The sequence below is a fragment of the Pipra filicauda genome, unplaced genomic scaffold (genome assembly GCF_003945595.2).
Source record: "Pipra filicauda isolate LSUMZ 115617 unplaced genomic scaffold, ASM394559v2 scaffold318_size846807_pilon, whole genome shotgun sequence".
Classification (NCBI taxonomy): Eukaryota; Metazoa; Chordata; class Aves; order Passeriformes; family Pipridae; genus Pipra; species Pipra filicauda.
Genome location: NW_024104441.1, coordinates 22645 through 44987, shown reverse-complemented (window position 1 = coordinate 44987; position 22343 = coordinate 22645). Strand labels below are relative to the sequence as shown.

General features: G+C 49.7%; 2 protein-coding genes across 2 annotated transcripts in view; both read right to left on the bottom strand.

Annotated features, from left to right (window-relative positions):
- Nucleotides 1–74: 74 nt before the first annotated feature.
- Nucleotides 75–8910, bottom strand: LOC113984105 (SRSF protein kinase 3-like). Its single transcript, XM_027713838.1, has 11 exons — nt 8865–8910; nt 8599–8707; nt 8017–8104; nt 6383–6470; nt 6102–6208; nt 4025–4187; nt 2719–2804; nt 2164–2271; nt 1667–1736; nt 1490–1582; nt 75–262 (listed from the first exon to the last, which is right to left on the bottom strand). The coding sequence occupies exons 1-11, from the start codon at nt 8908–8910 to the stop codon at nt 75–77; spliced, it is 1146 nt and encodes a 381-aa protein (XP_027569639.1).
- Nucleotides 8911–13028: 4118 nt separating this feature from the next.
- The window catches only part of PLXNB1 (plexin B1), a 30164-nt gene continuing 20849 nt past the window's right edge, over nt 13029–22343 (bottom strand). The window contains exons 22-30 of the mRNA XM_039383590.1: nt 21481–21584; nt 20736–20820; nt 19842–20008; nt 19355–19515; nt 18964–19111; nt 18191–18255; nt 18033–18108; nt 17598–17672; nt 13029–17021 (exon numbers count right to left, since the gene is read on the bottom strand). Of these exons, the coding sequence (XP_039239524.1) occupies nt 16917–17021; nt 17598–17672; nt 18033–18108; nt 18191–18255; nt 18964–19111; nt 19355–19515; nt 19842–20008; nt 20736–20820; nt 21481–21584 (986 nt within the window). The 3' untranslated portion in view covers nt 13029–16916. The remainder of the gene's footprint in view (nt 17022–17597; nt 17673–18032; nt 18109–18190; nt 18256–18963; nt 19112–19354; nt 19516–19841; nt 20009–20735; nt 20821–21480; nt 21585–22343) is intronic.

Below are 22343 nucleotides of genomic sequence, written 5' to 3'. Positions count from 1 at the left end.
GGGAGGGCAGCAGCTCCCGCCGTGGCCTCGCCGCCCCCGCGGGAGGGCGGTCTGGCCCCCGCCGGCAGGCCCGGTCACGGCGCGGTGATCCAGGCGTGCCGCAGGCTCTGCGCGGCGCTGGCGCGGCGCTCGGGCGCGTAGTGCAGCGCGGGCAGCAGGAAGGCGGCGAAGGCGGCCGCCGCCCGCGGGGTCCAGCCGTGCCGGTCCGCCAGGGTGCCGGGGAGGCTGCGGGGGCAGAGCCGGGAGAACCGCAGGAGCGCGCCTGGCGGAGACAGCGCGGGCGCGGCGCCTCAGTCACACCGGCGCGGCTGAGGTGGCCGCACCTCGGCATTAACCCAAAGCGCCCTGAGAGATCCCTGCCTGCGCCTTGGAGTCGCCTCTGTGAGCTCCACGTGCGCTGCCCCTTGCAGGTTTGGCTCTCGGGTCTTTCTTGGGAATCGTCTTCCCAAGCTAGTGTTTGGAGGCTCCCCGTTCCCGAGCGCTTCCTAGGCGAGAACATGCCAAGAGTGTGCAAAGTATTCCCAGAATAGCCCTGCCAGAGCCATTGCTGCTTGTTCCCTGGGCCTGCCCACAGGCACCCGGATGCATCTGGCTATTTCAGAGCTCACAAGACACTAATGTTGAATTCGCTTCCCGTTTACGAGCTCGGTGGGGCCTGGAAAGAGTGTACGACTGACCGAGGAGCTGCCCTCGTCCCCAGGAGCCCGTGGTGTAAATGCAGGGATTCAGGTTAAACGTGTGTGGTCAGGCCAGGTTGGTTCATGTGGAGAGTGAACATAGAACTAGTTCTGACTCATTTCTTTTGGGTACCATAGAATGAATAAGTGTGAGCAAAGCGTGTGGATGTGCAGGGAGGTGCTTGTTGGATTCCAGCATGGCACCAGCACTCAGCACTGAATGAGCTGTTGGTAGGCTGAGGCTATGGGACTCAGTGAGTGTGAAAGCAGAGAAAGGATTATAGCCCAAAGTGCAGAAGGATGGAGTCATGTGATGTGGTGTAGTCAAAGACAAGAATTTCAAGACTGATGAGTCAAAGGGAAAGAAAGCGGGGAGAATAAAACAAAAAAGATGTTACAGTTGGGTCAGAAGACTAAATATAGCAGCCATGCTGGAAGGATGTGAGTGTCCCATCCCTGGTCATCATTGTTCTCTGCCAGTGAACGGGTGAAATCCAGCCAGTTACACACTCTTCAGCCTTCCTGGTGCGTAGCTGTTTCCTGCCTGTATTTCCATTCTCTCCAAATCCAAAGGAGAAAGAATGGAATTGTTTTCCCTGTTGGGTGTTTGCTGTAACTTTTTCAGGATTTTGTATTCATCCCTGGAATGCTCATGGGTTGCAGAGGTAGGCAGGGCAGGGAGTGTTACTGCTCTTTATGAAATCTCTGTCTTGTGTAATGTAACATTTGGGGTGTTTCAGTGTGAGCTGAGTAGGAGTGTGTCAGAGATCCACTGTGATTTTTAAAGTAAACTTCCTTACTCTTGTTCTTACCTGGCCTGCTGAAAAATTTTGTTGACTTGTTCCATGAGAAAGCAATTTGAGGAGGAATTCTTCCCAGGAGTTCGATAATACGAGCAACATGATCTAGACAGAAGAGGGAAAACACATCTAGATACAATAGTTGTGACACTTCTGTCAGTGAAATGAATAAAACTGATGGAGTCCTACCATCATCTCTGGAGAAATATTTCCCAGGTTGAGGATCAAATAGACACTCCCCAGTTGCCATTTCAAATGCCTAGAAATGGAGTAGCATTGTTAATTGACTAACTGTTTTGGAGTTTTTCTTCCCTGCTAACTAATAGTACCGATTTCCCTTGCAATCACACAAACCTGATCCTAAAATATGGAAATACACTGGCACACTGGCTTGATGTCTACCACAGTGAAACAGCACCTTTAGCTCTGTCAGGATGAAAAGCAGCATGTGCCTGATTCAGTCTGACATACACAGAGTGTGAATTGCCTTAGAGCTTAAACTAATTAGGAGTGGTTTTTATCAGCAGCACGCTTTCGGCCCAAAGCGAACGAGTGCAGACAGCCCCTTTTGCCTTCTCAGCAAGGAAGCTTTGCTTTACATGAAAAGGTGGGTACCAAGGACATACTGCCCTGACCAGTTAGTGTCTGTCACCTCCTTGCTTGCACAGCATTGTCCCCAGTCCTACCAGGCAGGCTGTGCTCCAGATATCCGCAGGAGTGCCATAGTCTAATCCAAGAAGCACTTCCAGGGCACGGTATGGCTGGGTCTGTATCTCCTTGGAGAAGGGCTTGTACTGAAACAGAAACAAACTCCCTTTGGTTGGCGTCCCTAAGCCAGTCAGAGAGCACTGGTCGTCACAAGCTTCCCGCACAAGGAGGGGACACAGGACAGGACTGAACATGTGTTCTCAGCTCTGCAAAGGGCACAGCCAACACATTCCCAGCCCCACTGACACCAGAGGGAGTCTACCTCCCAACATTTCTCACTGAACATAGTTTTGAATTTCTAATTGCAGGGATTGAGTGCAAACTGGAGAAATGTCCAAAGTTGACAGTGTCTTTGGGAGCACAGGGCCCAGCTCAGAGCTGGGAGTGCTGAATATAGCACCTCCCGAAGCTGGCATCTCTTCAGCACACTGAAATAGCTATTCAGCTGTAATGGGATGGACATGCAGGGTGGGATGGAAAGGAGCACGCAGCCTCCAGGGTTGTTACAGGATTGAGACTTGGAGCAGACTCACTGTCCAGCATGCGCTGCCTAGATCTGCAATTTTCACTTCTATGCTCATTAAATCAGATTCTTCCAACTGATTGCCAGGATCACCTCCTAGATGAAAAGAACAGAGAGAAGTCATGTCTTTCCAAACCAACAAGTACACATCACTTACCATAGGAGAGGTGTGTCTGCCTACCTTTAAAGTTTCTCAGCCTAAAAGGTCCTAAAATGCTTTTTATCATCAATCAAAGGCCACCTCTGGTTTTTGAGGAAATGCAAAGGAAGCACTGATATTCAGTGAAAACAAGAGGATGTTTGGGAAGATGGTAGCTTGGAGTTGAACAGTGTGATGTGCTCCTGTCCTGCTGCAAGGTTCCTCTAGCACCAAGGTTAAATTACTGTGGGCCCAGAGGAGAGCACATCCTACCAGCACTAGTCTGAACCAAAACATCTGTAATTCCTCTTCAGCCTTCAGCAGCGTGGCTCTCACAGACCGTGGACACAGCCTGCTTGGCAAGCACCGTGAAGGTTACATTTTCATATGACCCTAGGAAACAGTAATTCCTCCTTTAGCACTTTACAGTGAGCTGTCAGCCTATGCCTAATACTGTGCTTTTCTGCTCTGAGCAAAAGACTCAGTCACTAATTTAGGATTCCCTGATTGCCTCAGAGTTTGAGAGACAAAACAGCACTGTCATGGGAGAAATGCTCATGGGAGAACACAGTGCAGGGATAATATGAAAGGTCTCATGGCTGGGAGATGAGCTAATCTCTTGAGAAATGCTCCAGCCCTACATCTTATTCAATATTCACACCATTCTCTGCAAATAAATTATGTCTCAAAAGGCCTTGAAGATTAGCAGTACGTACAAGTCTCCCACAAACCTAAGAAATATGGGAAATAAAGAGCAGAAGTGTCACACAGCTTTCTGATCAAACCATTTTGTATGCAAACCTTTCAGTGGCTGAAAACATCGGACACGGGGAACTGTCCCTGTCCGGACACAGGGAACTTAAAGCCAACAAGAGTGAGCTCCGATGCTGCAGGGGGGGGGCTGTTGACAGATACATGTGACCAGTTTTTCTCCACACAGACTCACCTGCAAGACCACATTTCTGTTGGTGCCTTGGGTAGTCGTTCAGCCTGATGTTTGTCTTAGGCAGAGATAGGAGAGGCCTCTCAGCAGCCCAAGCTGGCTGTAGTATTTTGTACTGGCTGTTGCAGGAGATGGGAACCTTTCCTGAGGTATCCGTAGCTGCTGCCTCTGTTTCCCTCCCAGCAATAAACATGTAAGTCCCTCTTCTTGCTGCAAACCCCCTGGAGTGCTCACCTGCTCCCTTCAGCTTCACATGTGTTCTCTGGCCACAGTCAAGCGTATCCATGAGAAGCCTTTGGAGGCTTTTGTCGTGTCCATACAGTAGGATATTCTCCGGTTTGATGTCCGCGTGGATGATGCGGCAGCGCTTGTGCAGGAAGTACAGCCCTGTCAGCACCTGGGAGAGCAGGGAGCACGTCACACCGGCCACACGAGGGGTCCCACCAACCCCCCCTGCCCCAGCAGCTCTCAGAGCAGCCAGGCACAGCGGGTAGGGTAGTTGTGGGCATTCTGGTACTGACGATAACTATCAGCCGTAAGTTATTTCCTGCTGGGGTGGCCCTGTGGGAGCAGGTTCCAGGGGTTCCATTGCACAACACAGCAGGAGGAGCAGGTGCCAGAGCCCCACGTGCCCAGCGGGGGCCTGGGGAGCCCGGGGGGACAGGGCTGTTTGGGGTGACACGCAGCAAAAGGCAGCGCGAAAATCCACAGACACCACCATGGGTGGGCAAGCCCGGTGAGATGGGAGGAGGGTGGGGCAATGAGGAGGCATTACAGTAATGGAGCTGAACTTTCTTCTGAAAAATCATTCCTGCTTGTACAGCTGTTATGGCCTAGGACCACTGTGCCTTCCTGCTGATTATAACCAGCCCCCAACTTCCATCTGAATGACAGTGACATGGCATGGGAGGGTGTCCCATCATACAAGGAAAGAAGGAGGCACAGCGTAACCCAGACAGGAGGTGGGAGAGACCATGAGTGAGTGCTTAGAGAGGATTTCAGGGCCCTGCAGGAGAACCATGTAGGGAAAGAACAGCCTACGATGGAGCAGGGAAAGCCTGGCCTGTCACGGGGGAGAGATAAACAACACCTACCAGAGAAGAACAGTCACTATCAGAAATCAATAACAGCAGAAATGCTACAGGGAGAGTTACATTTGTTTTTTAAACACTCTGGACAGTCATAAAGGGCTGGCAAATATTCTCTGTATTATCAAATTCTATTCTGGGATGAATACCAGCCCCAGGGAAATACCAACCTTAAATGGTAACTGTGAAACGCGGGGAAAGATTTAAATAACTAAACTGGAATGAATCAGAAGTAAATACTGCTCCAGTGCTGATCTGAAGGGGGAAAACAGATCTGGGATTTTACAATTAAAACAGATAATGGATCAAGCAAAAGGCCTGGGTGTAAAATGAGTCACAGAGATGAATGCCACTACATTTTTGTGTAACTTATTCAGGTGTTAGTGGAGCTTCTTTAAAGAAAGAAGAGGCTATTCCAGAAAAAAAGTGATGGAGGAAGCAGTTTTCTTTCTTATTGTCCCTAGAAGGGCACAGGAATCAGGGTAGCAAATCTTCATCTTGGCAAGTGTGCAGACTTCTGATAAATCTCAGCATGAGAGGCAAAATGTAATTTTAACTCCTCTAAGGCCTCACTCAGGTTCCCTATGCCTTAAGCACAGCCAGTGCATAAGAAACTCAGTTTTCACAATCTGTTTGAGCAGGACACCACATCCTTGCAGGGGATGAAGGAGGAGTTGGCTCTGTGCGGGAAAACCTTAACATGGGAGGAGAACCAGCCAACCACATCAGCAATTTAGAAATTCCTGGAAGGATGGGAGGGAGACCTTGAGCAGCCTTCAGTGGTACCATGCAGAAAGCTGCTGGAGCTGACAGTGCTACCCGTGGCTTGATGCCAAGGCAAATGCCAATGGCCTGGCATTGCTGCCAGAAGGGACTTCTCAGGGCAGCAGGAGGGCAGAGATACACGTGTTTTGCGCACAAGAAGCAGACCTATGGCAGGCTGTTTGCCCCCTGCTATCCCTACGAGCAGCAGAACTGCTGGAGAACTCCATGATTACTGAGATGATGGGAACAGAAGTGCTGGCCCTGACACCCTGGTGCAGGTCTGCTGGAGCTCCATGGTGGTGGCCCTGACTTCTTGCCAAACCCAAGGAGGCTGCAGCTTGGGCAGTACCACTCAAGTAAGGCCCAAGTAATGCCCATGTCCTTGGGAAGAAGACTATGGCATGTCCCTTAGCCAACAGTCCCTTGGTGCCCTCGCCCAGTTCCAGCTAAATTCTCACCTGCTGTAAAGATTTTTTCACAAAAGGCAAAGGCAGTCCCTGAGTTGTGTAGTTTCCCATCAGACATCGCAGGGAAGGACCCAGCACCTCAAATACCAGGCACATATGTGGGAAGGAGTCAGGGATTCACTAACAGGGAGAAGATCCTACCACCAGCCCTTTGCCTTTCACCAGAGCAACCAAATACCTCCTTATCTCCTCAAAAACCTCTCCCCTCCAGCCACCTCCATGTGCCCAGGCTTTGCTGGCTCAGAGCTGCAGCACTCTCCACAAAAGGATATGGAAGCCATTCTCTCCAATCATTCTGAAGTCATCTAACAAAGAGATGATATTTTCTCCTGCCCGATCCTTCTTCTTCATACAGTTCACCTGAGGGGGAGGATTCCAAGAAAGCTGCAATTAGAGGTATTGTATGCACAAGGACACCTTGCACCTGTTTTATCCTGTTCCCAGACTTTCTCTTCCAGGAATTGGCACTTCATGACAAATCCCATGAAAACACCATCAGAAAAACCAAATGCTCCAAGCACACAAGCAGAGTCTGCTACCAAAGAATGAGTTTCTGCATGTTGTCCCACTCTTGACCAGGTGGGACCATCACCCTCACAGTGTCAAAATAACTCACACTGGTCCTGCTGATAGTGTCTAGCAGACTTTCTGCTGCTTATTCTATCCATGCAGGCCCATAAAGTGCTCCTACTTGTGCTGGGATGGGATTTCCCCAAGAACACAGCTCCCTGCTCTCAGCAGCAATGGCGATTTCCTTTGCCTTTCTGCAGCCTTTGCTCCTTGTTCCCAGAGCTAAGAGTAGCAGGCTGGGACATCACCTTTTAAAATTCCCACCATCCCTTCAGTAATTTCTCTGAAAAAGGTTTGTGCTGGCACGACAGGGGTGAGCAGCCCTGGAAGCCACAGGGGCCCAGATCGCCTCTCTTGGCAGCTCTGCAGGCACTGACCTCCCTGTGCTGGTGGGAACAGCCCTGGGAACCAGCTGTATGCTGCTGAATGGGCAGGCGTGTCTCTCGGAGACAATTACTAATAAATCAGGGGGAAGGCTTGGTCTGTATGCAGGGTTGTGCTGATGTGTAGAAAAGCAGCCCTCTGATTACATTAAATTAGTGCCACTTGGTACTTCCTCTTACATCACTGCATCTGGCTCATGTCCCTTTGGATAGGGCCTGCAGATTTACAGGTGTGAACTAAACCTTTCTCAAACCTGTTGGAGAAAGGCCGCAGAGTAATTTAAAATGTAAAATTTAATGGCTTTTACTCATCTGACACTGATGTAACTTTGTATTTGGGCAAGCTTAAAGAATTGTAACCATGAGCTTTCTAGAACTAGCAGCTCAAGCCCAAGCACCTTCAAAGGCCACTCACTGAGAAACAGATACAAACACCTAATTACCACCTTCATTAGCAAAGACAGGAAGAAGCTTTCTGACTTCAGACGTTTATTATATTTTTGCTACATCATACTTTTTTCTATTGCAGATATTGCCTTTTACAGTATCAGTATTGGGATAGAGCAATGTCTCCTGAGCTGGGAATGGCAGAGACACAGCAAACACACTCCCATCTCCTTCTTAGGAATGTTACCATCTTCTTCTGTTGATTAGCCACCTTATCGTTCTGCAAGTTCCTCCTATTTGCTGGATTTCAGTCTCAGCTAAAAGAAATGGGCCAACAGGACAAGTGGGACACAGCCAGCGTGTCCAGTATGACAGGAGGAAGGAGAAGGTTCATGTTTCAGAAACCAATGCTACACCAGGGTGATTTCTATGAATTTCCTAATTTTTGTGGTTTTTTCCTGTTCTCCACCTAGCTCCTCGTACTGAGACCTGAAGGGAGGGGATGGTGAGGCTGATACTCAGACCTGAACTCTGGAGCAAAGCACAGAGCCCCAGAATTTACTTACACAGCGGAGGAGAGTGACCTCATCCTGGGCAGTATCAGCAAAGCCTTCCCTGCTTTTCAGGACCTTCACAGCTACTTGTTTCTTCCTCCTGGGAAATGAACCACAGCTGCCAGCCAACACATGTCAGAGTGGCCCTAACATGCAGCACCTCCCCTTCTCCCAGTCACCCAGCCCTGGGCTTCCCAGGGAGAGTGCTGCCCTTCTGCAAGCACCCTTGGCCTCAGTCTGCAGCACGCCAGGCCCATGGGCATCTCTTCTGCTGGCATCTGGCAGCACAGCTGTCCCAGGAACCAGCAAGGGACTGGAGAGGAAAAGGCAGAGCATGGATACTGCAGGGTCTAAATGAGAAAATAAAATGCAGAGCAAGGGCTGATCCCACCTCATTTATGTTCTTTGGTTTCTGGGGACCAGCTCTGCTTATTGCACCCCACTGATCTCTCTGCCAGGTTTTCCCTTTGTCCGGGGATGCTGATATGCTTCCAGGCAGGCAGCTGTGCTCTGCTGCTTCTGCAAGAGGGGCTGGTCCTGTCCAGGAGATCAGCCACCCATTCCCACCTCCCCAAAAGGCAATTCACCCCTCACCTCATGTCCTGGCACAGCCAGACGGTGGCAAAGGCGCCGCAGCCCAGCTCGCGCAGTGCCTGGTATCGCGTGTTGAACACCTCTCCCTCCTGCACGGGGTGGTGGCCTCCTGCAGGGACCATGGCCAAGAGACATCAGTGACATCTCTAAATGCTCTTAGGCTGAAGGAGCAGCTAAGGACAGCCAGACAGGTCCCAGTGACCTCCTCTGGCCTGGGAAGAACCTGGCACGATCTCAGCTCTAGAGCTACATGCCCAAGGACTGACCTGTGTGCTGGGCTGGCGGCATCTCCTCCTGCACCTGCTCCTCCATGGCCCAGCAGTGCAGCAGATCCTGGCACGAGGGGATGGAGGCAGTGGGGAACCAGGTTGTGGGGAACAGGCAGTGTGATCTTCAGCACTTTACTCCTTTAAAGAGAGCTGGAGAGCAGCTGTACTTCTGCTGCACACTGTGCACATTGATTCCCTCTTCTACTCCTGCTGCCCCCTTGCTCCTTTCCTTCCCATTCCCTTCACCAGCTCCTGGAACCAGGCTTTAAAAACACTTTTGGCACTTCATGGAGACAGGGATTATTTTAAGAGTTCAGAAGAGGAAAGCTGGCAGGCTGGGGCTGGGCCAGGGCCAGGTGGGAGTCTCAGGTTTCCCTGTGTCCAGTATGGATTTTCAGGGGCTTAGCAGGGTCTATGGGATTCCCTCCCACAGTCAGGGAAAGCATCCCCTCCCCATTCCAGCTGAGGAGGGAATGCATTTGGGCTTTGGCTGTCAGGAGGAGCCCCCAGCTCCAGAGGGGTGTGAAGCAGAACCTGCATTTTAGACACTGCAGCACTGCTCCTCTGCCCACAGCCCAGCCCCAGGGCCAGAGCATGAGTTTATCACTGACCATCTCGTGACATCCCAGCAAGAGGCTGCTCCCGGGGTTTGTTACTATGACAGCCCAAGGTGCAAACACTAAGACAGTACAGACAGACCAATCCAGCTGCTGTCCCCCCACGCTGCAGCACCAGTGTAGAGCTGGCTTCAGCACTGGTCCTCTGAAATAGCAGCCCAGAGCCCCTGTTGCTAATGCAATACAGATGTAAACTGCCATAGCTGGGGCACTCCCAACCCAGCCTTTCAAAATTCGGAAATGTCACTTGCTGTACTGCCAAAGCTTCAGGCTAACACACACTGTCAGAGCTCGAGACAGGTGATAATAATCCCCATAGACCATTAGCACAGGTAGAATTATTGACCTTTAAATCCTCCAAATCCGGTTGCTTAAGCTAAGAACTCTTCTGAACCAGAGGATTTTCAGAAATAATTATAGAGGGCTGGTGGTGCTGGTGGCAGCAGGAGCCACATGACAGGGAGTACTTTCTTCCAGGTGCTGAGATAGAGGCGTGACTTCCTCAAAATGCTAAAGTTTCTTTCCACCTGCTGATGCTCCCTCCCAGCGCAGCAGCCAAAGGCACAGCCTGCCTTTGGGCACCCAGTAGGCTCCCAGCTCAGTTTTATTTAAGGGTCAGACTGGGCTCAAAACTCCCATCCTGTCAGGGACAACCCAAAGTGCCAGAGCTGACGTTGCTCTGTTCACTCAAGGCTATAAAGAAGTCTGAAAGGAGCTCAAAATGCCTCCCCCTCCTTACATTTCTACACCTCTAACCCTGGCATTTACGCTGTTCGGAATCAGCCTCTTTAGGCATAAACCTCCAGCATGCTGCATGTCTGCACAGCCACTCTTCTCAGCAAATACTTGATAACATCTTGGCTATGAAACAGAGCTGAAATCAAAATTTTCCATATTTGTGAAAAGACTAGCAGTATCCTTGCAAGGTCCTGCACCATCACTATCTGCCCAAGCCCTCTTCACTCATGCCACGAGGACAGCAGGGGCTGAGCTGAGAGCTGGGGAACAGCTGGAAAGATTTAATGATGCCACTCACTATTCACCTGTCAAAGGAAAACTCATGAACTTGGAGAGATGGCAGTTAAACAGCATCTTCCCTTAGTGGAGTGTTATGGTAATAGGAAAGACTTCAGTGAGAAAATAGGACCCAGAGATAGTCAGTGTAAGACTCATCCTAGCACTAGGGCTGATGGACCTTTTGGGCAGTTCACTGGGCCCTGGTGCCCTTCTTGCTGCAAAGACAAGACGAGTCCATTCTTAGGCATGCAAGGCTTTACCTCCATCCACCCTAACTGGATGGGAGTACTGGCAAAGGATGAAGAGTGTTGCTGTGCAACTTAGTACAGGAGAGGGAAACATACTTTTCTAGGCTTTGTGATAAAGGACAATTGGTGCTTCTAAGTCCTTCATTAACCTTTATGTTAAATACATAAATATCTTGCTTTTGTCATTCAAATTATTTTGTGCAGAACCCACTGAATTGCTGCAGGCCTGGACTAGCTCAGAGAACTTCAGCCCAAAAACTGGTTCTGCCTGGTTTGTGAGAGCCATGGACAGGGAGCGATGATGCTTCACCTCTGGCCTGGACACCTCCACCTGAGTTGCACAGAACGGCACACAGAGCTCCCCAACACCGGTCATGCCTTATGACACCTGGACATCCAGAGTGGCAGAGCTCACCAGAGAAACACACACCTTCATCTTCTGCACCAACACAGACCTACAAGCCCTTGTTGGGCGCAGCATCCCTGCAAGTCACAACAAGTACAAGCAGTACAAGCAGCCCCGTCGGCGCGCGGGTCGCTGAGCCCCAGGGACCTGCGCAGACTCACCGTGCAGCAGCTCAAGGGCAGGGCACGCCGCTCCCTTTGTCATCTGGCTCCTTCTGGAGCTTCCCAAAGTGAGATACCAGCTGGTCCTGCTCTCCTTTTAGTCTGTGCTGCCCTGGGAGGGGTGTCCTTTAGCAGACCAAACTCTTGTGCATCGCTGGATGGACGCAGTGAGGAGCGGGGCAGAGTATCGGATCACAGCACTGCTTCTGGGAACAACTTTGGCTTTGGGATAGCAGGAGACCTCAGACAGCTGCGGTGGATTCACTTTACTGCTGGCCTCTCCCTGCCTCTCTGGCAGCAGGTCTGTCAGTTTGCTGTGGATCCAGAGTCTCCACAGCAACTATTTATAGCGGGAAATTCACAGCTCTACTGAGATGGAAACAGAGAAATCCTCCCCCTCTGCTCCACCATCCCCAGATCCAGAAAACATAGGGCTGCCTCAGTCTTCCCGTTGCTCCCAGTATGTCGGCAGAACTTGCTACTGCAGCACCATCTACCTGACACAGCCATCCCCAGCCTGTGCCTGGCACAGCCCACCTGTGTGCCACACTGCCAGACCTGAGGCACCTCACCCTCCCCAGCAGTGCCCACATGCAGCCAAACACCATCACAGTATGGTGCTGGTGGCCACAGAGCCCACATTTCCCCTGTTCCTGTCTCTAGAAGAGCAACTGCAGTAACGTCCTCCCTGCAGCCCTGGGGGAACCCGAGCATCCCAGCACCATGCAACACTGGGGAGGAAAAGGCCACACACGGTAAAAATCACATTTTTTCCCCCGCTGCCACATGCCGTAGCCTCACACCGGAGCTGGGCATAGTCTGGCCTCCCCCTCACTGGGGCCCTGGGCTCACACAGCTCAGGTTTCCTGGCTGAGGCTGCAGAGACCAAGCCTCAGCCCCGCAGCGAAGGGTTAACCGTGCCTCGCAGTAGCTCTGCTGCAGTTCCAGGCTGCCAAACCCAGGCCGGGGCCTCCCAGAGCGGTTCTCCCCCTGCCTGTGCCCCTCCGCTCTCACCTGCCTTCCCCCGCACTAAAAATATCAAGGGAGGGGGCAGAGGCTGCACCAGGCTGGGTACTGAGCTGTGCAGGGCAGCACGGGGGGGACAAGTGGTGTGTGACCCCTAAAAGGCAACAAGAACACGCAGAGTACAGGGAGGAGGGACTAAAAGAGAGGGAGAGGCAGACTCTATCCAAAACTCTGCTAGTAAAGGAAGTGGGGGGGGAAGAAGAAAAGAGGATAGATGGGCCAGGAGCCAGCTTTCTGTCTGGGAAGAATTGTGTAATTCATTTAGAATTAAGTTGTTTTGGTAATTTAGGAACACTGGTTTCTGCCTCATGCTGGTGGACAACAGTGACCAACATAAACTGTAGCTTCAGCGACCCTTACCCATGGTGGGAGACCACAGCCAGAGCTGCCACATGCCCTCAGTATCAGCCCAACAGAGTGTCTGTGGAGGGAGGCTGCCTCCTCCTGTGGGCAGGGATGGTATTTGAGCTCTGGAAACTGCAGAAGCACTGGGATCTAGGTGGAAGGTGGCACAAGATTATCTCGAAGAAACACAGCCTACGGAGGGGGCAGGACGGAAAGGCCTCACTTTCCTCACACAGCTCCCAGGTCCTGGTGCTCAGGAGTACATGGTTTCCACTTGGGATGAAAAAAGAGGCAAATACATTCCGGGTAATTGCATCATCATGCAACACAAGCATGACACAGAGGTTGTATATTAAAATTTATTGAATTATTGTGTAAGAATTCTCTTTATTAAAATCATTTGGACTCTAAACTGATTATTTACAGACAAAACCTCTTATATCACCAATAGATTCCTACATCTCAGAACAGTATCTACAAACAGTTATTACACTATGTAACAAAATTCAGATTTTTTTCAAGCTTTTTATATTAATTATTAATTCCAATTTGAGAAAGACAGTACCTTGGGTGCTCTGAGCAGAACTCAAGGTGTGGCAGGGCATAAATGCAGGTCAGGCCATACCTTAACAGACAGACACCAAGTCACAAGGCTGGGAGAGAGCAGAGTCACCAGGACAGAGGACTGGGAAAAAGACTAGAGCAAATGCCCTGGGTGTTCTGGAAACCAAAAGAATCATCCCCACAAGAAAGGCACACACACACAAAAAAAAAAGCAGCATCTGGCTGCAACTGGGGCACACCCTGAAAAAGAAACGGCATTCCACCGAGGCAGCAGCATCCGAGAACCCTCTATTTTCATTTAAAAAAAAATTAGCCATCATTTCTACAAACACACAAAACCTTTCAGGTACAGCCTAAATTTGCCACCAGACAGATGAAAGCAAGAGCTCTCACATCTACATCACGTGCGTGCCAGCTACGCTTCGTCATGCCAACAGGAGAGACATTCAATACACTAACGGAGATTTATCTTAATACTGATCAGTTCTCAGCCTTTCACCCAGACCAGGGCAGAAGCAAGTTCCTCTCTCTGACTGCAGTACTAAATAAAGCTGGATGCCTGCCACTCATCACTGTTCTGAGGGTCCCATTAGAGCAGCCACATCCCCTCACTGTGCCCGTATCCCGCAGGAGGGGACTGGCCGTGGTGGCAGGGCTCTCCCTGCTGGTGCCCACAGAACTTGCTACCTGTAGTCAAACGGGAACACCCAGTGAGAATTCTCTGTCCTTGAGCAGGAACGTTCATCTCCAGAGTGTCTGACACAAGCTGGTTGTGGAATCAGGCAGAGACTGGAGAAAACTTAGAAGGATCGCAAGGAATAAATAAATAAGTCTTCCCTGCAATAGGGAATTTCATAACAAAACCTGTTTTGTGCAAATTTAAATGCAACAGAACCCTGTCGTAGTAATGGATTTTGCCACAGGAGAGGGGCATGGACGGAGAGAAGAGGGGCCATGCCTAAACACCCAAGTTGATCTCAGCGAGGGGCCTTCAGTGCACGTCTGCAGGGGAGGAGGATGCTGGTATCGAGAACACCGAGGACAGATGGAATGGGAAGAGATGGGCACTACCAGCTTTCCACCCTCACTGCACCTGTGCCGGGCAGTGTCTCCTATCCAGCCATGCAAGGACAAGCTGAAGATGTTAAATAAGTCAATCACCTATGTTTAACTCTATTTTTAGCTCTTCATTATTGCTCTAATAAAAGCAGACTTTCACAGATACACTGGGAGAAAGCAGATCACTTCCAACATCCAGAAGCACTACTGAGAAGCAAGGAGGATGTGGATGGCAGCGTGAGGTGGATTGAGAATTAAGCCTCAAGCCACCCTGTTCTGGGAAAGTGCAGAGATAATTCTGCAAAAATAGGGGCAGACATTACCAGTCTGCAGAGCCAGAAATCCAGCAGAGAGCCTGTGGCTCCTGCCAGACACTCAGTGAGCTGGAGAGGCCAAAAACTAGGCTTTGCTGCCTGGGGCAGAAAGTCCATCCACCAACACACAAGGGGATGACACTACTCCACCACTGTACCTGCACCTGCCTCAAACCAGGGAATCGTCTCCTGCAGTTCCTAATGGAATGGGCTTTACGTGCATCGTGTTGGCTTTTTCCGATCCTTTCCTCCACCCAGCTTTTCTGGGGCCAATTAAACCAGATTTAGTCAGGACAAAGGTTTTAGAGATGCTAAGTTCCCGTAAATTTTGTGGAAATGGGTGGTCAGGCAGGAGTAAGACTCAAGCTGGTCATCACCTCAAGGAAGAGAGGCAAACTCTGACCCCCCCTTTCTGCTTGGCAGCAGCCAGCCAGCTACCCTACTGCTCTGTACAGCAGGATGGAAGCAGAAGGTGACACAGGGATGTTGGTCATGCTCAGCACACAGAGTACCTGGGAATACTGCTGAGAGAGGGTCACAGGAGAGCTGGCTGTATAGGAAGAGAGGCCAGCATCAGCCTGTTTTATACTGCTCCAAGAACAGTTTTGCAACTGCACGGCCCTTGCACAAAGCCACAGGGCTGATGGGACAGGCCTGGAATTACTGCTATATGCAATGTAAAGAGAGGCAGGGACATGATCCTACCCTATGCTAGCTCTGCTATCTCCTGGCCCACACAGTCACCACCTCAGGGAAGTGACAGAGGAGTCAGACCTGTCTACCTGCCCTAGGAATGCAGGACATCAGTGTGGAATTAGCAGCAGAGGAGGAAGAGAATGAGTAGGGCACCCCTATAAATAGAGATCAACTCCCAGAAGGGCAGAGGACTCTCTTCACAAAGTGGAGGAACTAAGGAAGGAGCAGTAAGGAGCTGCCCCATGACAGCTGCCAACTAACTGTGCTTGCGCCTGCTCCAGCCTCTCCTTCCATACAAGAATCATTCCCATTTGCAGGACACCTGACCCTCCTTGGGAACAACGCAGTTGTGCTTCACAGCTCCTTGAAGTTTACAGCTCCCCAAATAACTCTTGTATGTGCCATGATAGGAGAGTTTGGGAAGTGGAGCTGAGAATAAGGTGTAAGGCAAGCCTAACAGAAGAGCACACAGAGAGTCTGGAACTGATCCATGGGGAACAGCGAGCTGCTGGTACGACAACGGAGACACCTATGAGTTATCCCTGCAGACAAAGCAGTGGAGAAAACTGCTCCAGTGCTGACAGACGTTTGTCAGTAGAAGTGCACAGAGATACTTCTCCAAGAAAAGCTTTGTCTCAAAGCCACAAAGTTAAACATTCTCCTTTAGCATTTAAATACATTAACTTTCTGAGGGTATTTACAAGTCCAGTTCAGAGCAGCAGAACAGCTGGACACCGAAGGAAGGGGGAGTGGCACAAGGAATTTGTTGTGCTTTTCCAAAGAGCAGGGCAACCTCTGACCACAAGGAACCAGGAAGACAGATCCGAGTTGGGTCAGTGGAGACCGAGGCAAGCCAGGCAGCAACTCTCACATGCTGAATTTGTCCTGAGGGGAAGGGTGAGGGGGTGCTGTTCATCTACAGTGGCCCCCTGGGCAAGCGCACATGCTGGGGAGCATGTTACAGCCAAGCAGGTGCCACACGTGAGCTGTCAGAGACCAGAGCACTGGGGAGCAAGAGACCTTTGCCTTTGGACATCTCCTTCCCACATCCAACATCCGGAACAAGCAGGGGCATTGCTGTCAGGAGTTTCTCAGGTAGGACACCACAGAAGTGCTCGCTAGCTGGGGACAGAGGTTAGCACAACAGTCAGCCCCGGGAAAGCTTCCTGATCCCCACTGAAGCGAGCAGGTGCAGCAGGGAGTGTCCCAGCACTGGCAAGGGCATCCATGGACTCCACAGACACAGTGCTCGGTGTTGTCACCTGGCTCTTCAACAACGTGGTTTGGAAACTTGGCACATTCACGTAACATCTGTAGGAAGGACCTGTGTGGCCCCGCAACAGTCTCTGCCAGGGAAAAAACAAAGTTTGTCCTTTTTTGTTTTGTTTTGCTTTTAAAAAGAAAAAAAAAAGCTGTAAAAAAATATTCTCTGAGATGCAAGGACGCTTGTACTTTGTACTGCCTTGGCCATCCCTGCTAATGTCACCCGCAGGTTCCTTGGACAGTCTGGTTCCAATGGCAGCAGGACACCCTGTGTATAAACTAGGATGAGCACTGTCCCCGTTCAGCCAGGGGAGAGCAGTCTGTCTGTGCCTGTCACAAATCTGTGACTTTATTCTCCACAGCTGCTGCAATCTGTTGCAGTCTATATCCGAGCTGCATCTTCTGTGCCGTTGGGTCTTCTTCCAAGGCAGTAATGATCTGCAACGAGACAGAGCTCACTGGCAGCCTTTCTCCAGCACACAACACTCAACCAGCTCAATTCCATGCACCGTGGAGAGCCCCAAGCTGGAATTCAGCGTGCTCAAGTCCAGAGCAGGTATGTAGTAATTAATCTCAAATTAACCACAGAATAGGTATTCTAGATTAATTCTAATGACTTATAAACATCACAGGGCAAAAAGAACGCTAAACTTCTCACCTGAAAATTAAGTCTTCAGTAAATTAATCTGAACTAACTGCATTTCATTTTGAAGTAGAGTTTTTGAGTATTGGAGTCAAAAAAAAAAAGCGTACATGAAATCTCAACAGCCTCCAAGTTACAGATAAGTTCTTTTTGGTGATTTCCTCTGTCTCTCTTTGATAAAAATTGATAAAGTGTTAAGTGATAATTGAAATGATAAGTGTTACTCATGACATGAGTTACACATGCCAATGAAACAATACACAGTGTTGTAATAGTTTGGCTGCTCTTGATTGTTAATTGTTTTGTAGTTTTTTTGTTTGGATGGTAAAAGGAGAAGGGCATGTTCATACCTGCTGAAAACACACACTCACCTGGTCATAGTACTTATTGATGTATTTGTACAATTCATGTAGAGCCACCAGGGAATTGAGGTCACCTGAGTAATTCTGTGTACAAGAGAGGAAATGAGACAAAACTGTGAGACACCTAACAATTGTTCATCTAAATTCTGTGTCCTCACAACTCATTAGGAAATGTGCCCATTGCACAAAGCAACAAGAAAGGGAACTCACCAGCAGATCCTAGCAAAGGAAAAATCATATGTACTCCTTGCCCTGAACCCTTGACTACACTTTTCTCTTCAGGGGCCCTTGCCTTCCCTGTGATGCAGAGCAGCCACTGGGAACAGTCAGTAGGTCTGAGCAGAAATGTACACTCAACCGGAGTATCTCTCATCCTTGCATTAATAACTCTCTCTTAGATGCACAGGTGAGAGGCCAGATGACTTCTGAAATAATTTTATTTACCCGTGATAGCTCAGCCAGGGCAGAGTTCATCTCCTGGTCACTGGCAGAGATGGTCTGACGAATGTCCGCATAATACCTAGACAGTGGTACACAGGCAGTTAGTGTGTGGTTCCTCCTTCTCACTGCTCAAACTACACCTCCTCACATCCATCACTTACCTTTCCACCATCTGCTTGTAGCGAGGAATGTCCCGGGCATAAAGCAGCTTATTGATCGGAGAGTCCTTGAATATCCAAAACCAGAATTGATTATGAAAAGCTCCTTCATCATGCTGTGGACTAATCTCAGCAGGTAACACCATCACTATTTTCTGTCATTTGTTCAGGATCAGGAATTTTTTGTCCTCTGCATGGAGAGGCACTTCAAATAGCAGGCTCTCTTCTAATAATGCAGTCTGAGGAACCCTGAGATGTGCCGGTGAGATGTGTCTGGGATCCCTAGTCCAGCCTTCGAACTTGGAGCTGGGTGATCACCAGTATGAGATCACATTGGCTATAGCTTTGCATAGCTGATGCCTTACATCCTCCAGAGATCCACCCATCCCATCTCTGGTGACCTGTGCAGGACTGTTCCACCATAGGCACAGGGTGAGTAGTGGTGGTAGAAAGTTTTTCTAATGGCCACCCTGAATGTCCCAAGCTGCACCCTGTGACCCCTACTGATTGCCACAGCCAACTAGAGTTCAGCTCTGTCCCCCAAGTAGCTCTAAGCTGCAAATAAAGAGCACTTCTCAACAACTTCTTGTTGATAAACAAAACCAGCTCCTCCCTCCTCTCTTCCCAGGAGTCCCCATTATTCTCCAGTGGCACATGGAAGCAAAAATGAGCCTGGCTTGCTGTTTCCATGATGCAACATAAACATTATTGCCTTCCTGGGGCAGCACTGCTCAACTCTCTGTGCCTACCGTGCTCCCTTCTCCCTCTGTACTCACCCGCCCTAACTTATGGTCAGCTATCGTACAGGAGTCCATGAAGGTCTGTGCAATGACCAGCAGCACAGCATCCACATTATCCGACGTCTGCACATCAAAGACAAACTGGGGATTCTTGATGATGTTGATCCAGAACCGCAGGGGCAGGCTGCAGACAGAAGTGCAACAGGGCATCAGCAAAGGTAGCAACTACAGTGCCAAAAGATGTCCTGTGTGTTACTGCATCTTTCAGCTTTACTCTCCCACCAAAACTAGCTCTTTACCCCAATGCTCTTCTGCCCTGCACTCCCTTTTGCTCCTCCTCAGCAGGCAGAGGTGGCTGTCACTTTGCAAGTGATCAGCTTCAGGCAAATTAGTGGTGCCTCCTTTGGGGCCCTCAGGAGCACCCTACCTGTTTGTCTTCCAGATATGGATGGTTTCAGGGTCTGAAATCCCATAGTGTATGGCCTGCTCATCTAAGAGATCAAAGAAGTATTTGACTGCCAGAGGGACAGAGCGGTTGGTGCTGAGGATCACCTGGAACAAGTCATCCACAAACTTCTGCAAAGTGCCCTGTGAAGAACCGAGCAGGACAGAGTCAGAACAGAGGAGAGTGGACAACCCAAGCCTCACACAAACGAGAGGTCACCCTCTTCTGCTCAGTGACCTCCCCTCACTCATCTAAAGGTACCTCAGACTCACTGCAGAAAGGAGGCCCCAGTGGCTTGTGGAAGAGAGGGCAGGGAGAAGCTCATGAGCAAAGCAAAACGTGGAGGGAAGTCAGATGTACTGCAGGTAGGGGGGGCTGCTTCATCCTCATACACATCCCTGCAATCTCTCCCAGGGGATACGAAGGGAGGCAAGATCCCAAGCACAACACAGTCTGTGCTTCTTCTCACCTTCATTGAGAGCAGACGTGTCAGATAGATCTCCGGGATTGCCTTGGCTCGCTCCCGATCTCTTAAGCTCCCACGCCGATGCTTGGGAAGCTCTGGCTCTTCTGTTGGTTTTACGAGGTGCCAAAGTTTGATCCCACCTTCATCTGCATCCTCCAGCATTGGCGTTTCTAAACCAACCAATTATTTACAGATCAGTGTGGGTCCTCTCACAATGGAGCTTGGCCAGGTGAGCCCCAAGGAAGCAAGATTTCCCAATATGACAGAAACACAAACAGGAAGAAACCTCTGGAGGCCTCTATCCAGCCTTCTGCACAGAGTACAACCAGTGCTAGCACTAGCAACTAGAAGGTTGCCTTTGTCCACCCAAAACCTTCAAGGTCTTGGAAACTTCCCCAGACAGAGATCTCCCACCACCCCAATGGTTTGTTTCAGGGTTTGTTGAAGGTTTTTTTCCACATCCAATTCGAATCTCTTAAGCTGTAGACTGTGGCTATTGTCCCTCGTGCCACAGAGGTATCCATGGAGCTGTTTACTCTGCCAGGCAGTAAGGGAACTGCCTGGTATCCCATCACCATCCCATCCCCGACCCATGCCGAGCACCTGAGGATATTAAGATTTCTACAAGTTGCAGACTACAGTAAGCCCTGGTGAGTCAGAATTAGAGAATTGTGCTTGTCCTGCATTTCCACACCCAGACCAGCTTTCCTCTGCTCTCACAGTTTTCTGCTTTTCTCTCATCTCACCTGCCCAAGCTCTCACATTTCCTGACAATCCTATGAGGGTCCAAAGCATGTGTCAGCCTCCTATAGCAGCATAAAGCTGGGGCTATGGCAGGAGACTTATCCCACTAAAATGCTCTAAAATCATTTTATGAGAACAAGACCTCAAACTCACTCTCTCCTGGGATGTAATCCTGATTCTCCCTATGGATGTGCTTTGTCAGGCGTGGGACCAGTGCTACTGTTGCTCCATCAGGCACCTGCACACAAGCAAAACAACGACTTTCAAAACAAATGGCATGTGTTCCTCATCAGCACAGCAGGCAAGTGCTTGTAGACCAAAACAGACCATACCATTACTAGAAAAAGGAACAGAAAGAGGAATTTTGGAGCACCATCACTGTCTTTCCTGATGGTGAGAAAATCTTGTCTGTACCAATTAAAAAACTGACTTGCAAAGTACAATGAAGATAATACTCAGGGACTGAGATTATTTACATCTAGAACATGTTGATGACATATTGGTGCAACATGTGACATGTTGGTGCAAGGTAATTAAAAGCTCCCTCTTTCCATTCCTAGAAGCTACTTTGCAGGCCAGTGCGTCATCACCTGCTAACTGATCTGGACTGGAACATGAACAGATCCAGCACATCACTGCAGCAGCCACCAGGCGTGAACTTGTGCATCTCCTTCCAAGCTCCACACCTGCCCATGTCTCAGGCACAGCTTAAGGACAGGGCTGCGCTTGCTTAAGTCAGAGTTCAGGCCACAGCATTAACCTAATTTGAATACGAGAAGGTATTCAAAGGTCCAGCCTTTTGACAGTGACCACCCACCAGGAGCCAGAGCCACAAATAGAGCATGACAGTGATGGAAGATGAGAAGAGAGACAAGGCAATGGCAGACTGAGTTCTGACCTTGTAATGCTGAAGAGTGTTCAGACGTTTCCAAGTCCCTTGAACAACAGATGTCACATCCTCATCGGACAGTATCAGATGACCTGCCAGCCCTGATCTCCACTCTACAGCCACCGAAACACAGAAAATGAACAGATTAAGTGTTAATTCGAGGCATCATCTGCTTCAGCCTGGCTGACCTCATTACACACCCTCTGATTCTCATCAACCTTTACCCGTGGTATTTCACAGACAACATAACCTGAGCAAGTGCCTGCAACAATGCTGTCCTGCAGTCACAGGACAGTCTCTCTCTGAGCACGGGGACAGGCGGCCTCATGGCCTCCCAGGTTCCACCTGTCAAGTTCCTACAAATTCTGTCAGATTGTGACTCTTCAAGCAGGTGGTTCAAACGACAAATATGCACCCATAGTTCTTATCAGCTACTATTTCCTCAGTACCTTCTCATTTATAAATGTCACCACTATTCAGCAACAGCAAAGAATGAAGAAGACGGAAAACAGTGGTTTCCCTCACAATGTAAGTTCTACCATTCATTAAGTACTGTGGGCAAAACCCTTGCTGACAGATTACTGAGAGGCTGTCATTGACTTCACTGCCAGGAAAGCCAGTCTCTGACCACAGCATCTTTGCACTGCACTCAAATCCACCTCCTCTCCTACACATTTTCTGTACTTTTTTTCTGTATCTCCTTGCCCAAGCTATTGCTATGGTCTGAGTCTGGCAAAGAACACCATGAAATGGAATGGGCTGAACCCAACTGCCTCCTTCTAACTCCTGCTTCTTGCTGTTACAGCCCCTTTCCTGCATCATGCCCTGTTGGGTCCAGCCAGAGCACGAGATCCTAGGTCAGTGGCTCTGGA